This window comes from Stigmatopora argus, chromosome 16 (genome assembly GCF_051989625.1).
Source record: "Stigmatopora argus isolate UIUO_Sarg chromosome 16, RoL_Sarg_1.0, whole genome shotgun sequence".
NCBI classification, from domain to species: domain Eukaryota; kingdom Metazoa; phylum Chordata; class Actinopteri; order Syngnathiformes; family Syngnathidae; genus Stigmatopora; species Stigmatopora argus.
Window position 1 is genome coordinate 5,026,445 of NC_135402.1, and position 16,723 is coordinate 5,043,167.

The 16,723-nt window shown below is 41.0% G+C and overlaps 2 protein-coding genes across 7 annotated transcripts; one reads left to right on the forward strand and one right to left on the reverse strand.

Annotated features, from left to right (window-relative positions):
• Positions 1-2,361: 2,361 nt before the first annotated feature.
• On the forward strand, positions 2,362-6,341 carry trim69 (tripartite motif containing 69). Its single transcript, XM_077623150.1, has 6 exons — positions 2,362-3,194; positions 3,683-3,778; positions 4,083-4,316; positions 4,787-4,809; positions 4,886-5,001; positions 5,670-6,341. The coding sequence occupies exons 1-6, from the start codon at positions 2,601-2,603 to the stop codon at positions 6,212-6,214; spliced, it is 1,608 nt and encodes a 535-aa protein (XP_077479276.1). The 5' UTR covers positions 2,362-2,600; the 3' UTR covers positions 6,215-6,341.
• Positions 6,342-6,451: 110 nt separating this feature from the next.
• LOC144091102 (bone morphogenetic protein 1-like) lies at positions 6,452-16,581 on the reverse strand. 6 transcript variants are annotated; one of them, XM_077623144.1, is made up of 21 exons: positions 16,330-16,581; positions 14,963-15,061; positions 14,463-14,601; positions 14,282-14,395; positions 14,018-14,196; positions 13,852-13,957; positions 12,208-12,332; positions 12,015-12,130; positions 11,534-11,636; positions 11,339-11,455; positions 11,118-11,263; positions 10,733-10,928; positions 10,530-10,655; positions 9,873-10,036; positions 9,622-9,802; positions 9,304-9,429; positions 8,510-8,637; positions 8,215-8,428; positions 7,848-8,098; positions 7,066-7,188; positions 6,452-7,009 (listed from the first exon to the last, which is right to left on the reverse strand). In XM_077623144.1, the coding sequence occupies exons 1-21, from the start codon at positions 16,457-16,459 to the stop codon at positions 7,004-7,006; spliced, it is 2,889 nt and encodes a 962-aa protein (XP_077479270.1). In that variant the 5' UTR covers positions 16,460-16,581; the 3' UTR covers positions 6,452-7,003. The 6 variants fall into 6 exon arrangements, 5 of the variants coding, with proteins under 5 accessions (XP_077479270.1, XP_077479269.1, XP_077479268.1 ...); XR_013305616.1 differs by having other exon boundaries at positions 7,848-8,428; XM_077623143.1 differs by having other exon boundaries at positions 6,452-7,188; positions 16,330-16,580.
• Between the last annotated feature and the right edge of the window lie 142 nt (positions 16,582-16,723).

Consider the following 16,723-nt stretch of genomic DNA (forward strand, 5'->3'; position numbering starts at 1 on the left):
AAATTAATGGAAGATTCAGAAGAGAAAATTGTTAAAAAGAAATATTTGCACCTAACCAGAGTGATGAATGCATCAAATTGTGTGGTGTTGTGCCATAGTGTGGAAATTGTCATAATATGATGCTATGACAAACAGCTATCAGGCTAATTCCTAAATTATTGTATGTTATATCAAAGTTGTTTTTGAGGTTTTCTGTCTGTATTCTTTTAAAAGAGATTTGCAAAAAAAAGCACAGTAATAAAATGAGGTAAAATTACTCCGGTCTTGTAGAAAGAAAAAAAACAGCAAAACAAAACATGATCTCTCAATTCCATCTTATTTGTGCAAACATTGGTGATATTTTTAGCCTCACAAGTTCCAGAATGCCTCAAATTTCAAAGTTTAATGGAGGTTGTGCACGTGCCAGTGGCACTTTTTTATTTTCTCCTTCCCTCAAGTCAATGTCACATTCCTCAAGGAATTCATCTCCAAAAGTTTTAAACCAAGAGTAAGTCCAGAGCACAAATATCACAAACATCATTTCATATGAAGTAGTATCAAAACCCAAGCATTTAAGTCCAAATTACTAAATATAATAGTGAGGAACCTCGCTGGATAACAACAATTTATCGCCCTCAGCCATAAGTTGAACATCCATTGAATGAAAAAAAATATGACAACTATTGGGATTAGGAAGTAATAATATCCTTCATTTATAAGAACACAGTATTTTATTAAAAAGTAACTCGGTGTTGTTTTCTTCCATCCCAACACTCTAGACAATATTCTTTCTTTGCAGAGAGTAATGTTTACTTCATATCTCTGTACTGCCATTTTACAGTACGTCCAGAACAAGGGTGGAAAAAACCTGCTCATCACATTTGAGTTTTCTTCAAAATAGGTTAAAATATGAAGATGCAAAACGACACTGTACAGTAAGTATACACACTTAATAATTCCAGCTATCGCCAGCACGGATATCCTAATGCAACATTTTAATTAACTCCTAAGTCAGAATCGGTCCACTGGCTTAATTAAAATGGAAAGCTGTCAAGTTATCATTTCATCCCTTTATCCATACCTAAGAAGGTTACAGGATAATTAACTTCACTTTCTAAAGTAGGTAAAAGTTTTAAGCCTTTTGCAGATTCCAGTTTAACCCTTTTAAGTTAAAACTTAAGATTTTTAACCCTTTTAATGGGGCATGTGACTATTGTTGCTCATTTAAAAGAAAATAAATCATTGACCCCAATCCAGTGATCTTAAAAAGATGCAAAATTTAAAATGTCATCGTCAGGGCGGTCAAATACTGTAAAATATAATTTTTCGTGACACATTTAAGGACCACTTGGCTCCCAGTAAACAATATTGTTACCGCCCTTTCATACTCCCACGCATGGGGACGGGATGGGAACTGATTTACTTCTCACAGACAAATGCTCACTGCCAATTTTCCTCCACTGGCCTGTCATTATGTGTCAGTAAAAACAGCGCAGAAAGAATTTTGCTGTTCCGAGCCCTTCCGATGTATTAAAAAAAAGTATAGAATTGAATGAATTTAGGACCGATTTGCAATGACATCCAGAATTCGGTAAACCAGTTAGGTTGTATCGTTTAGCTTAAAGTTATCTGACTGTCAATAGTATGTTTTGTTAGTCGATCTATTTATTTGCAAGAATCTTTATACTTTAATCAAAGTCGTCAAACTTGCGTGTTAACCAGGGTCAGAACAAGCTCATATTTTTAGGCGAGTGTTCGAGAAATAGTATTCTTAAAGGATGGAAATATAATATCGATATGACACGATTCGTTGTTCCCATCACTCACATCACATTCAGCGTATTTTCTGGACTATAAATCAGACTTTTTTCATAGTTTGGCTGGGCCTGGAACTAACAGTTTTTTTTCTTTGACCACTGAAATCATGTATATTGCTTTTTTAACGCTATAGTTATCTGAAAAATGCTGTTATGTTAACAGATAGCTATTAACCCTATGTTCTCTATTTTACTACTATTACTGGTTTCTATTGTTCTTGGTTTCTGGTCAAATAAAATAAAAATGCGCTCCAAAAAAATCCGACATATAGCATATTTTTTCTCTTCATTGTGTTCTTTGGCTGGTGCGATTTATAGTCTGAAGAATATAATTTTTTCCATCTCCTCTTAAACTCAGGGGTGATTTTAACTCCGGAAAATGTATGTGCCGAAAACAAAGAGGGACATCAAACGTCCATGCCTGCGTGAGGACCTGTTGCGACACGTTTCAGTTTAGCGCAGAAACAGATGGCAATCTCCCAGAATGCCTTTTCAGAGGCACATGAAGTGGATTTACATTTTTCCACTGCAGATTAAGATGGTTGTGGCGTGAGTCTTTGTCCCAGTGGCTGCCCAGACGCGGTTAAAACAAACACCAGTACTGTTTCCTGCCTGAGATGTGTGTTGCGACTGTCTGGAAAGCGGAGGCGGGAAGTGGGGAGGAGGAGATTCCCCTGCGCTATCTGAGGATGTGAGAGTCTGCTCCCCTCCGCCTCCCCCTTTCTACACTTCTCTGGTCAACAGGAAGGAGGCCGCAGACAGAAGAAACCCGGCGGCTCGCGCGCCGGCAAACGGGAGGCAGACATGAGCAAGAACCAGAAAGAAGTCAAGAAAATCCAGTCGGTGTATCTCCAGAATGTGGAGAAGCTCAACCAAGGGGCCAAGCCAGAGAAGAAGAGCTGGAAAGCCAAGGAGGGAGACTTGGAGAAGTTGCGCCCCGCGACCAAGAGCTCGGCGAACAGAATCAGCCGAGATCTCACTTGCTCTATCTGCTTGGACCTCTTCAAGCAGCCCGTGTCTCTGCCCTGCGACCACACCTTCTGCCGGGGCTGCATCGAGGGATACTGGAACGGGCCCCGGGGCCAGAGTCAATGCGTTACGGGCTCCTGCCCACAGTGCAGAAAAGTGTTCGGTGGGGAGAGCTACAGGCCCAACCGTATCGTGGCGAACATCGTGGAGAGCTACTGTCACGGATTGGAGGAGAGCGGCGGGAGGAACGGGCTGCTGGACGGGGCGGTGGAAACGCCGCCTCCCGTGCCGCGCTGTAGCCGGCATCGAGAAGAGCTGAAGCTCTACTGCGAGGAGGATCAGGAGTTGGTGTGTCTGGTGTGTGGAATTTCCCAGGAGCACAGAAGCCACACCATGATGTGTGTGCAAGATGCCGAGCTCAAGTATAGGGTGAGTTCCGGGGTTCCAAAGTTCTTAGATTGCATATGTGTGTGTTTGCCTGCTTTCCATGTGCTTGTGTGGGCTTTCCTTCATAAACTGGCTTCCTCCTCCATAAAAAAAAAGCCTGCGCGTTGGGTTTATTAAATAGTCTTAATTGTCCACTGCTGTGTAAGAGTCAATGTTTTGTTTGTCTTGTTATCACAGCAATAAGAAGCACTTCAGAAAATGGACGGATGAGTGGTACAAACAAATAGGCAGCACTATGTTTTCAATTCTAACGAAGGGGAGATTTGATAATGTCGATAGCTCTGCTTAAGCTAAAAAAAAAAAATCACATTAACTTTCAGGTTTCTCTTGTGGCCTATGTAAGACCTGTTTAAAAGTTTTAGTAGAAACATGCAATATAAATATACACACCTGGGGTTACCGGAATTGAAGAATATGGTCTTTGGTCCTGTACTCCGTGTGTAAATGGTTCTTTTCGTTCCTCCAATCAGGCGTCTTTGAACAGCTCCGTGGATTCCCTCAAAGCTGAGCTCAACACTGCTATGCAGTGTGACAGGGAAGCTGAGGAAGAAGTCAAAAATCTAAAGGTGAGAAGAATAACACGTGTCAGAAAAGTTCCTGTTGTGGTGTCACAAACCAGGATTTCCCAATCCAAATGTCAAATTGTTACCACTCTGGATTTTAACGCATTTCCCACGTTTTCATGGGCTTTTTGATAAGACTCTCAGTCAACCCAACCATGTAAATGCCCCCCACCCCCCCAAAAAAATGTAACAGAGCCAGTTCTTGTGAGTTCGTCAATCAGGAACTGCTATCGATATCGGTGCTTTACATTTGTCGCAAAGACTACTCCGCTAACCACATGGACGTGTGCGACACCCCTCTTCCCAGGAGCACACGGCGGACCTGAAGCAGCGCATCGAGGCCCAGTTTAGCGACCTGCACCAGTTCCTCTACCAAGAGGAGAAAATGCTACAGGTGAAACTGAAGACGGAGGAGCGCCGCGAGTTGATCCGCCTGGACGAGCACAAGGCCCTTCTCTGCGTGGAGATCTCGCGACTGGTGAGGGCGCTCCAAGAGATACACGACAAACTGGAGGAGCACGACGCCTTCATTCTCTTGCGGGTAAAGTCAAAGGGAATCCCCCTCTTGAGTAGTTTGTATTGAGTCAGCTCTTGGAGCGATCGCAGAGGGAAAATGCTGAGGTCTTCATTTCAAAAGCAGAGCAGTAAACCTCACTGAGCTGGGTGGGACTGTTTTGTCTTTCCTGTCAAGTCTGCGCACGATCTGAAGGAAGCCAAATGCTCCATTTCAAGGGGTCAAGTCGTTCTCGCTTCCCCGATAACAAAAGAGTCTCTGCTGGACAGGATGTAAACCAGTGAGCTCACTTGTTGATGCGGGAGGATAAGGAGTGTAGTCTCGAGCTAGTCTCTGGCCGAGGCCGCGGGACTTTCCCCCCCTCGGCCGCTGGGAGCTCCCGCTGGGTGGGATTAAGTACGTGAGCGTAGACGTTGATGTAATGTGGAAAAAAGCCTTCTCTTGTGTTACGACTCAAGAAAACTAATCACAGCTCTCTCGTCCTTCTCCTGTTTCAGAGTATCAAGGTTTCGCCTCAGAGGTGAGTGGGAGAAAAAAATGCATGCTACACTTGTGGCGGATTTGTTTTCATTACTTCCATTTGCTTTTGTTGGCAGGCCGTCGCTCAAGTTCGAAAAGCCAGCTTTTACGCCTCCCAGTCTGTGTGAAGGACGATTTGCGGGGCCCCTGCAGTACAGAGTGTGGAAATCCATGAAAGGCAGTATTTACCCAGGTACTGGAGTCACTCCTACCAAGTATTTAATGTACCATAGAAAACAATGGTAACACTGCAAGCAGTAAAAAATTTAAACAATTAAAAATAAGTCAAATACTGGGAGCTCTGGTTGCCAAACTTTTATCGTCATCAAGTTAGTAAAATGTTTGACCTTCTTACCTTATGTTGCTAGCAACCTAGTCAAATTGGATTGGCCGTCGGTGTCAATGACAGTGAAACACGATCGCCACAGTTGAAATGGATTCAATGTCTACAATCCCTTTATTTGTTCTTGAGTTATTGAGAATTCCCTTTGATGACCTCTTTGACCTTTGTCCTCGTCACCCCAGAATGGAACCCATTTTCAGGGAAGTCTGTCATGGTCATGGGCAGTGAATGAGTTAAATATTTTTGATAAATATTGATGATGAAGACTGCAAAGAATGGGAGTTTAACATTTTCAAGTGGTTTGCTGTAGACTAAGTTAAAATGCAGTCCTTATAACAGTAGTTCATTGTTAATTTGGCAGTCAACTTCTCGCGGCTTGACCATATATTAACAGTACAATTTTGACAACCACAGCTGACAGTATTTTTTTAGTGTTAAAAACAAAAAACAACAACCACTTACATTGGCACGGAGGGACAATTTGGAGCTTTTCATAAAGACTTTCATTTACTTTTCAGTGCCTGCGGCCATTACGTTTAACTCCAGCACGGCCAACCCTTGGCTCAGTCTTACCTCGTCACTGACCTGCGTTCGCTACCAGACTTTTAACCACGCCGTGGAGGACAATCCGCACAGGTTCAACGCCGCCCTGTCGCTGCTGGGGAGCCAAGGTTTCACCCACGGGCGACATTACTGGGAGATCGAGGTTTACAGCAGCACCGTGTGGACGGTGGGAGTGGCCCGGGAGTCGGTGCCCAGAAAGGGAGTCATCAAAGCGCTTCCGGCTAACGGCTTTTGGACACTCTCGCTCTCCTACGGCATACAGTACATGGCGGGTACGTCCCCGCCGTCAGTTCTATCCCTGGAAGAGCCGCTGGCCAGGATTGGGGTGTACCTGGACTACAAGAGAGGTCTGGTGTCCTTTTACAATGCAGAAACCATGACACACCTGTACACCTTTCGGGAGATCTTTAGCGAGACGCTCTTTCCTTACTTCAACTTGGGCTTTCTCGACAAAGTGCACGAGAATGAGCCTCTTAAAGTTTTTATGCCAAAGATTTAAACACGCTGTGAAGTGGTTGATGAATGAGACCCCCAAGTATATTTAGACTGATGTTCAAAGTCTGTGGACTGGATCTACTGACGTATTTGTTATACATCTATGTAATAAAGTATATTCCTTTACAAAATAGGAGTGGATTTTGTGGATGACTGATCGATGTTATTTTGTTGTATTCAGTGTGTTAACGCGCAGAGATTTGACAATTTTCTTTTTGACTGCATAAAAAGCACACAGATGTAATGATGTCGAATTTTGGAAAATATTGGATTTATTGTTATTGGTTAGTGACAGGAATCTCTAAAAGCGTCATCGGTAGCTTATTACACATTGTTCATCGTGTTCATCATAACTTTGCAACCTAAATGAACTAAAAATACAGTATTTTACGGTTTTAAATCAAGTCAATTACAATAAATTAGAAGAGGAAGGAATACATTTTAGGGATGTAAACCAGTGAGCTCACTTGTTGTATCGTTACAGACACTACTATCGGTGCAACAATATCGCGTGCAAGGACGCAACAGCGATTGCTCTCATTAGCGTGTGCAATTACCTCTTGTTTTTCCACCTTGTGTGCATTTAAAATCCTCACCACGCTACAAAAACGTGAGGCAAAACCCCCCAGAATCATTACTGAAAACAAGTCCTTAGTGTTCATCCAAAGCTATAAAACAGTGAGTAAATATGTAATTTGTCTAACAGATGTGAGTGGTACATTTGCGGTTTTGTGGTATGACTCTACAAGTCTGCTGCTGGCTGGTATGGGCGTGGCGGAGAAAACCATTGGCTTCAAGTCTGCAATAAGGTGGGGCTTTACAGTTTGTTTGTTTGTTTTTAAGTCACTTACTCACGTGTAGAGTGTCCTGGAACTTTGTGCTTGTGTAGTGTACGTGAAAACCTTTTTTACCGATGCTATCATCCGAGTGAAATTTTAACACCAGGGCATCTCCCGCGGAGTAGATCTCTTCTGGTGCCTGAGACGGACGAAAAAGACGGAAAATGAAAGTCTTGCATTGTCTTATGCCAGTCAAATGCACTTCAAGTAATCATCTATTCTAAACATTTATTTGTGCAGAATGGCTAAGGGAAAGTAAGCAAATATTAAGGTTGTTTTTATGACCAACTGCTTTTTTCTTGCTAATCGTGCTGATTTTGTGTTTCAATAAAACCGTGCCCGGACGTTTGGTCGCCCGGACGTTTGGTCGCCCGGACGTTTGGTCGCCCGGACGTTTGGTCGCACAGGTGAATATAATTTTGAGAGCTGGTTTCAACAGTAGATATCTAGATATTAAACTCTCTCTCATGAATATAATTTTGAGAGCTGGTTTCAACAGTAAACTCTCTGTCATGTTGTCAAACGTCCGGCGACCAAACGTCCGGGCGACCAAACGTCCGGGCGACCAAACGTCCGGGCGACCAAACGTCCGGGCGACCAAACGTCCGGCGACCAAATGTCCGAGTAGAACATAGAACACAGTAAAATATTTTTGAATGGAGTGTCAAAACATGATGCAGGGTAGAAGTTAATGCAGCTAATACGGGGAGATTAAAAATGTTTTGCTACGGTCAATTCTTGTACTAATTGGGCTCTATTTGAAGCTATATAGTCGTTTGGCATTTTGTGTGTATTTACCCAGGCTCCACAGAATCGCCCCAACCTCGGCGAGTTGACGTTAGCCCCGTCGTATAGCTCGACGTAATCATACCCACAGTCGGGCTCCTCCTCGATCTCAAAGACTTGAAAGGAGAGCTCCACTCCGTAACCCTTCTCAGCGGAGATGACCCATAAACAGTCAGCGTTTCCTTGGTAATTGTTATCTCCAAACTGTGCATGAGAATACAAATCTTTGGTCTTGACCTCAGCGCGAAGGCTTCCTCCGCATTCTGGAGCGACCACATTGGAAAAATTAGAGGCTTAAATTGACGAGCCTTGAGGAAAAAAAAAGGAAAGGACGCTTCTTTTTGTAACAAACACGAGATATTTGATGGTATTCTATCACCTGCTGCGTATGAGGCCTCAAAGCCTCTTTTTTGCACCGAATTGTCCGAGAAGAAACTTAAGAACATCGTATTGTCGCTGGAGGTGATTGGAGAAGGCTTCTTGGTACCGCAGACACGACCCAAACTGGGGGCACGGACATTGGCCCCGTCAAATATTTCCAAATGGTCGTAAGCACACTCCGCATGAGCCTCCATTTCAATCTCGTTGAAAGCCTGGAGTGTTGATGACCAAATTGAAGAAAATAAAAATGGCAAAATCAGATATCTTAATAAAATACTTTGTGGAAGACTTACAAGTTTGATTCGATGGCCCGGAGTGGTGGACAGAGTCCAAGTGCAGGCCTTTTTGCTGGGGTACTTGTCGGGCCAGTTGGGGCTACTGATTATGCCAAAAGCGCCGTTGACCTCGAGATCGCAACCCGCTGGAAAAAAACCATTTCACAACAATACTGCGTCATTTGATTATTACATGAGTTCCTCTTTTCCTATACTTAGTAGCATTTGTGGTTATCAAATGTCCAGCTGGTTTACCAGGATTTTTAGGCAATTCTTTACACCCTAAAAAAATCACTGATGTATTTCCAACAGAAAATAAGTCAATAATAAGTATAATAAGAAAATGTCTTGGGCAAGGGCAACTGATTACACCAAATTATCATTTATACAAGGCCATCCCAGATTTGTAGACTATCATTGGCTTCAAAATTCTTGGAAAATAACCCTTCACTTTTGTTTTTCACTACTTATTGATCAATGGGAATTCACTTTTAAAAGTAGTTCCTCTTAAAAGTTTTTCTAAAAAAACATTTTTATGGCATTATTTATTTAATATTTACAATTCCTGACATAATCACAGTAACTGGGCTGCTGTGAATAATTAAAGAAAGAAATTAACTTATTGTGCTCCTTTTCATGGATACATTAATCAAGGCTAACTGGGTTAGAAGAATATGAAAAAACGAGGGGAGGATATGAACTAATTTTGGGCAGAGCTTTTGGCACTGAATGATGAATACCTCAACCACCTATTTGTTTTTAAATATAAAGGCTGCAAAAGACCTTGGTGGATAACAGAAACAGGTATTCACCTTCCTTGCAGTCATGCTTGTTGTCATATAGGACGAAGCCACCGCGGCACTGACATTTGTAGCTTCCCATGGTGTTCACACATTGTTGCTGACAACCACCGTTTTCTTGTGAGCACTCATCTACATCTAAAACATGAGCACAAAGTTGAAAGAGTATATATATAAGTTGCAAAAGGAATAGGTTAGAACTTTATTTCATCCCGTTTTCGGGAAATTTCTTGGTTGCAGTAGCAAGACAGACACTAGACACAGAAGACATTGTAGACCTAGGTAAAAAACTGGAGCCACACACACCAGAAGACGAAAATGATGACTTACCAGAAAAAAAGTGAGCCTTGAATCCTCGTTTCGAGACAGTATTGTCCGACTTAAACTCGATCCTCATGTTGTTTTGCGGCGATGTGATGGCCTGGGGTTTTTCTGCCCCACAGAACTTCCCATGAAGCTTTGAGTCAGTGCTTGCGCTACTGCGTACGTCCACGTAATCATATTTACACACCTGACGGTAGCAAATTGGTTAAATAATACGTAGCGATTCGTAATTACACTTGTATCTCTTCGAAACTTACATCGTTGCCTTCTGTCTCAAAGAAATCAAAGACCAAAGTGATGCGATACTGGATGGGTGCTACCAGTAGCCACACGCAGTTTTTGTTAGGAGGGTATTCCATAGGCCACCCAGGGGTGGTCAGGGAGCCATTCAGTTTGGTGATATAGCCGCCACAGCTTGCTCCTGTTGAAAAGAAATGATGGTTTAAAAGAAACATTCAGTTAAATCACCTTGGCAGTCAATGACCAACTACGTTGAATTACCTTTACATACTCTGTAATTGTATCACATTTTTACAGTTTTTACATCATCAGCTCATTTTAATAACCTAGTTTTACTACTGTGTAAGCAACCTAGCCTAAACCAACCAATCACAGGGCAAAATAGAGTTAATTGTTGCATTGGCTGGGAATCGAACCCAGGTCAACTGCTTGGAAGGCAGCTAACCACTATACCACCAATGCCTTTATGATGATGTCAGTAGTATATTTCTGAAAGTAATGACCCTCGACTGAATAAAAATACCATTTAGTCAACTCAAATAATTGAAGAACACTTCTGTGCTTTGAAGAAATTCAACACTCACTCTCACCTCCAAAATTTGACAAACTGAAATTGCAATATTTTGTTTTATTAATCTTTCATTTTAAGATTCTTAAGTGACTTGAGCACTCACTGTGGCAGCTTGACCTGTCGGCAGCCAATTCGTATCCTGCATCACAGGCACATCTGTAACTGCCCAGAGTGTTCAGACAATGCTGCTCACATCCACCATTATCAGGTCGCGAACACTCATCCATTTCTAGAAAATAAAAAGCAAGGAATAATATGTTTAGACCAAAAAAACAAAACAAAGAAGTAGGAGCGTGGAAGACAGACCTTTAAAGAAACTGGCCGAGAACCCGGCATTGTTGACCGAGACGTCAGATACGAACTTGAACCAAAGCTGGTTGGTGCTGCTTCTGATGTTGTCTGGTTTCTCGTAGCCACAGAAGCGACCCAACAGGGGGGAATGTGCTGAACCGCCGTCCCTCACTTCCACGTAGTCGTAAGCGCAACTATCGTGGCTCTCCAGCTAAATCAACAACAACATTTTAAAACAAATGCACTGCATAACATTCTGGATCCTCTCCTAGCACATATGATAAGTATAGTATTAGGTAAAGACCCAAAACACTGTCATAAAGTTCATTAGCCATGTGAAATGCAAATGATTTTAGTCTCCAATAAAAGTTAATTAAAAAGGTGGCTCTTTTAATTTTACCTCAAATGACTGGAAAGTGAGACCCACTTGATAACCTTCTGCCACAGTGACTTTCCACACACACATTTTGTTGGAGTGGTAATCATCAGGGTAATTGGGGGACTGGATCTGGCCACTGTCTCGCTTTACCTCCCCGCCACAGATAGCTGCTCACAAAGGGGGCACGTGAAATATCAACCTCACGGGAAATGACAAGCGCGGCAGCGTGCCGTTTGCCGTACCTGCGTACATGGCCGAGAAGCCTTTACCCAACCAGCGACTGCTGCTCCTAAATTCAATCCAAAGTCGACTGTCGCTTGAGACAATAACATCTGGGATGGCGTCCCCACAAAAACGACCTTGATAAATCATTTGAAATGAGTGAATGTGAATTAGACAACATGAATGAATTCACACGCTTGTGGACAGTTGGAAACCTTTCAAAGGAGCTTTTTTCCAGAAGCCGTCTCGGACTTCGACGTAGTCGTGCCAGCACGAGTGACTCTTGAAGACATCCATGGAGGTGAAATTCAGAACTATCTGAAAGAGAACCAATGACTAGTAGTACAATAACACTGTGTAATGTCTCCCTCTTATGGAAGTAAAACTAAATGTTCACTTTTTCTCATTAGAAATGCTATTATCATATAAAGTATTTAAAAAAAAAATAAAAAATATTGTATTTTAGGAATATTTTTTGATAATTATGCACACAAATATAGAAAAAAGTGACTCTTTCATTCAAATTAGCCAGTGCGCTTTGGAAATTGGAAAATAACTGAAGGCAAAATCTGACTTTGCTCATCCTTTCATTCAAAAAACACCCAAATCATTTCACTCTATTCCAAATAAAGATCTTGTATAAAATTGCCTTGCATTTAGTGATTTAGTTAATTCTTTACTTAAGCTGTGAATCACCTTTTCTCCAGGTGTAACAGAGATCCTCCACACGCATTGAACATCAGCAGAGTAGCCATTGGGAAAATTAGGGGAGGAGAAGTTTCCCGCACTGTCTTGCAAAGTCTCCCCGCACCCTATAATAACCACGTAACATCACGTTAATTGAACATTAGAGCGACTCTTTCAAAAAGCACAACAAAATGCATCTTACTTGCGCATTTGTAGAGTTTAAGTGTTTGTTCAATGTCCCCTTTGCTGAGTTTGACCCTCTGTCCAATCGAGGGCCGGACTCCATTAACATCATAACGTGGAAAGATTGTGTCCAAGAATACACTTCTGGGTAAGAAAAAACAAAAAAAACAGCAACTGCAATACAAGTGCGCAATTAGAGGTTAACACTCACACAAACAGAGTGATTAGTGAACCCTTGTTGCTTTATTGATAATCTTTTAAAAATCTCACAGTGGGTTCAGGGCTAACTTTTGTGTGGTTCCCATGGTGATGCGCCAGTGAATAGCAGGCATGTGCAAACACAGGGATTGAATGGGGGGCTTTTGGCCTTTGCCAGCCAGTTCAGTGGAGCGCGCCCCTGAATGCCAGCGGTAAAAACGGCCACTTCAGCTCAAATTGTTCAACAAAGCCTGCCATGGCCTGCCTTTATTTAGCCAGGGTTGACACATGACTGACATGATGGCATCGAAACACAACGTGAACTAATAGGTTGGTGCACTGGTTCTCAAACATTAATTCATATATAAATATATACCACTATCGGGACAAATATTGACATCTTAGCCGTCATTGACAGCACTAGACGTCCAATCATTTTGAACCCCCCACTTCAGATGGACGTCTATTAGTGACAACTAAAAAGAGGAACTGACGTGAATTGGAAAATAGATAATTGAGTCATTCTTTCAAGTACCAATAGAGGGAGCACGTGTATAATTAGTAGTAGTACTCGTACCATAAAATTAGTGCGTTGAACAATATTTTGGGTGTATGTATATGTCATATGCATATGCATGACATATACATATGTATATGACATATACATGTACATCTGCATATACATGTACATCTGCATATACATGTACATCTGCATATACATGTACATCTGCATATACATGTACATCTGCATATACATGTACATCTGCATATACATGTACATCTGCATATACATGTACATCTGCATATACATGTACATCTGCATATACATGTACATCTGCATATACATGTACATCTGCATATACATGTACATCTGCATATACATGTACATCTGCATATACATGTACATATGCATATACATGTACATCTGCATATACATGTACATATGCATATACATGTACATATGCATATACATGTACATATGCATATACATGTACATATGCATATACATGTACATATGCATATACATGTACATATGCATATACATGTACATATGCATATACATGTACATATGCATATACATGTACATATGCATATACATGTACATATGCATATACATGTACATATGCATATACATGTACATATGCATATACATGTACATATGCATATACATGTACATATGCAAATACATGTACATATGCAAATACATATACATATGCATATACATATACATATGTATATGACATATACATATGCATATGACATACATATGCATATACATATATATATGCATATGCATATGCATATGTATATGTATATGTATATGTATATGTATATGTATATGTATATGTATATGTATATGTATATGTATATGTATATGTATATGTATATGTATATGCATATGCATGTGTATATGTATAATTTGGGGGAAACAAATCATCAAGACTCAGAAGGATTTTGTGCTAACCTGGAGAACGTATTCCTGGCATAATGCATGATGCTGCCAAAGTCGTACACTTCGCCAAGTGAGTCGACCTCACCTGGCTCCATTTTCAAAAAGTTGTATTCCTGTCCTATTGGTGTGCAGACATTTACCATTGTAGAAATGTGTCTCTTTAAAAAAAATGCAGTACCTGGTTGAATGTTGTCTCTGCTGATGCTAACGTGCTCGTCACGATCTGGCCGCGTGTGCTCGTGCCAGAAACCGATCACATGTCCGAGTTCGTGCACAACGATACCAAATTTATCACAATTTTTCCCTATCGAGATGGCCTGAGGACCACCTCCTCTCCTTCCTACGTAAGAACAACACCTGCAAGGGGGGACACACTGTATGCAGAAAGAGCCAAAGCTTGGTTGGTTTTACCCTCCGATCAGTACGAAGTCACCCAGTTCACCCGCATGGTCTGTAAGTGAAGACAATGTAGCTTTCTTCAGTCATCCTCTCTGTGAACGTTACACAAGTGTGCTTCTCCCAGTGACGCATGGCCTGTCGGAAAATGCCCCGCTGACTACCTGCAAAGAAAATGGGAATTAGCGTCTGTGCTTCAAGATGCGATGGTCAATTTTTGTTGGAACCTACCACTGAAATTACCGCTGATCACATACGGAATGATGCCGTCGGGCCAAATTCGCTCTGATTTGGAGGTGGCTGCCCTCTTCCTCCTCTTGCTATTATGGCGCCGATAACTCCAGCTATCTGCAGATCTCCTTCTGACTGTTTGGGAGGGAGTGAAGATGTTAACATGATGGATCAGACGGACATGGTTGGCAACAATATGTTGTGATGTGGCGTTACGATGATCAATTGGTACTAAGGAGCTAAAAGTGTGCCAAGCAGTTGGACAGGTTTGCCCAATATAGTAAGTGTAGGAATGTGGCACATGAGTCCAAATTGCAGACCCAGCAAAAGTTAGAGCATTTAAATTTGATGACACATTAATAGTGTGAACCAATTCTTTAAAATGCTACAAGGTCTTTTAATGGTAATCAAAAAGCATGTTGTTCTAAACAAATATTTGCAAAAACAACTTATCTGGTATAAGCATGGATATGGTATAAGACATTTTTTTTCATACCTGAGGTTGTTTGATTCATTGGTGGACTTCTGATTTTGAAAGGGTCTTTAAACATGAGGAGTTCTTCTTCATCCAAAGCAATGTCCCCCAAAAAGGCTGCTGTAGGTTATATGTAGTAATTTTATTTTAGAGATACCCGTGTAAGGAAATTGAAATATTTTTTTCATGTATTTTATGGATTATAAGAGCATGCCTAAAATCCTTAATTTCGCCCCAAAACAAGAGTTGTTTTATGTAAGAATGATTAACTGATTGATTGTGTCAAGGTTAATATTTTTGTACAACTAGTCAAAATTAACTCAATTTGGCACAAATACTTCTTTTTCATTGAGTGTAGTATCAAATCCACATATAATGGCAGTAAAAATTAAACAAACTGAAGCATCAATTGCTGTCTTTAAAATATAAACATGTATTAATTGCCAATAACTACTATTTTCTGAATGTCAGTCAGAAATACCAAATATATTTTTAGTACAATTCTCGTATCAGACACTTGTCCCTAACAGAAGGTTCCACGCTTACGTGTATACTTTGTGATAACTAAAAATGGTTGTAAAAGACTTGATTTTTTTCAGTTGAATTCAGTCATGCAAATGGTGAGTGCAAATGACTTGTCAATCCTGCAGTGTGCATGCACCCCACGACTTTGATGCCAGAGGGATTTTTAAAGGAAACCACCGCTGCTCCAGCTTGCCCTCGGTGACCTCCTGTCACTTACCACTACCGTGGAGAAAAGTGCCGGTATGTTTTGATTTGACAGGAAGTCACGAGTGGAAAGGAATCCCAAATGATTTGATATTCCAAAACTAACTTATGATTTGGGCCTATAAAAAATTACCTTAAAATTAGCAATGGCAATTTTATACACTTAGTTACATGATTCTTCGAGCCGCATCTTCAGCATTAATGAGCTTTTAGTTAACACAAAATCAACTACATGTTTAAAAGAGTAGATTTTGTATCACACTGGTTATATTAGAAAATTAAATCAATGAAGAGACAAATATTAGTCAGCTTTTTGCGAGATGCAGTGTAGTTTTATACCATTTGAACCACAATTTGAAACCCTCCTACCCTTAATGTACAATAATGTCCATCAAAACCGAGTATAATCATTGTACGTAAATAATTTCAGAGTGCTTAATGCCAGGCATCTCAACAAATTGTGCAAAAGCACAATGTAAACCACATATATATTTAAAGAACAAATTCTACACTTTCAAAAAATGTTTGATAGTGCCTCCGTAACCGGTGACCAATAACCGCAATATCTAAGCAAAAGGTGGAACCTTTTCTCAATATATTAGACTGCGTATGTCCAAATCATAAACATTTGACCCAAAAAGGAGATGAATAGCAATTACCAGCTTTGCAGGGATCCTTGTAGTCAATCTCATCCTCCAAGTATTGATCTTTAGGCTCTGCGTAATTCCAATCGGCCGTATGACAGACCTGCAAAGTGCACAAAAATAGGTATGTAGAAGCAAGCCGCATCCTTTTAAAATGAAAAATCAACAAGTGATACAATAAAATAGCGATTGCAGGAGAACGAGAATTGACGGCAGAAGTTCCCCGACAGTGGAATTTTTGAAAGTGCTGTGTTTTTTTCTCTTTCAGGTCTCCATTCTGCTGCAGAGATTAGTGGACATTCACGACCCAGTGTGCGCACACACAGCCTTCACAGCAAAAGCACACATCTAATGTCACTCACCTACTGTCAGATGAAAAGTAAGCAGAGATTTTTTTTTTTTTACCCCA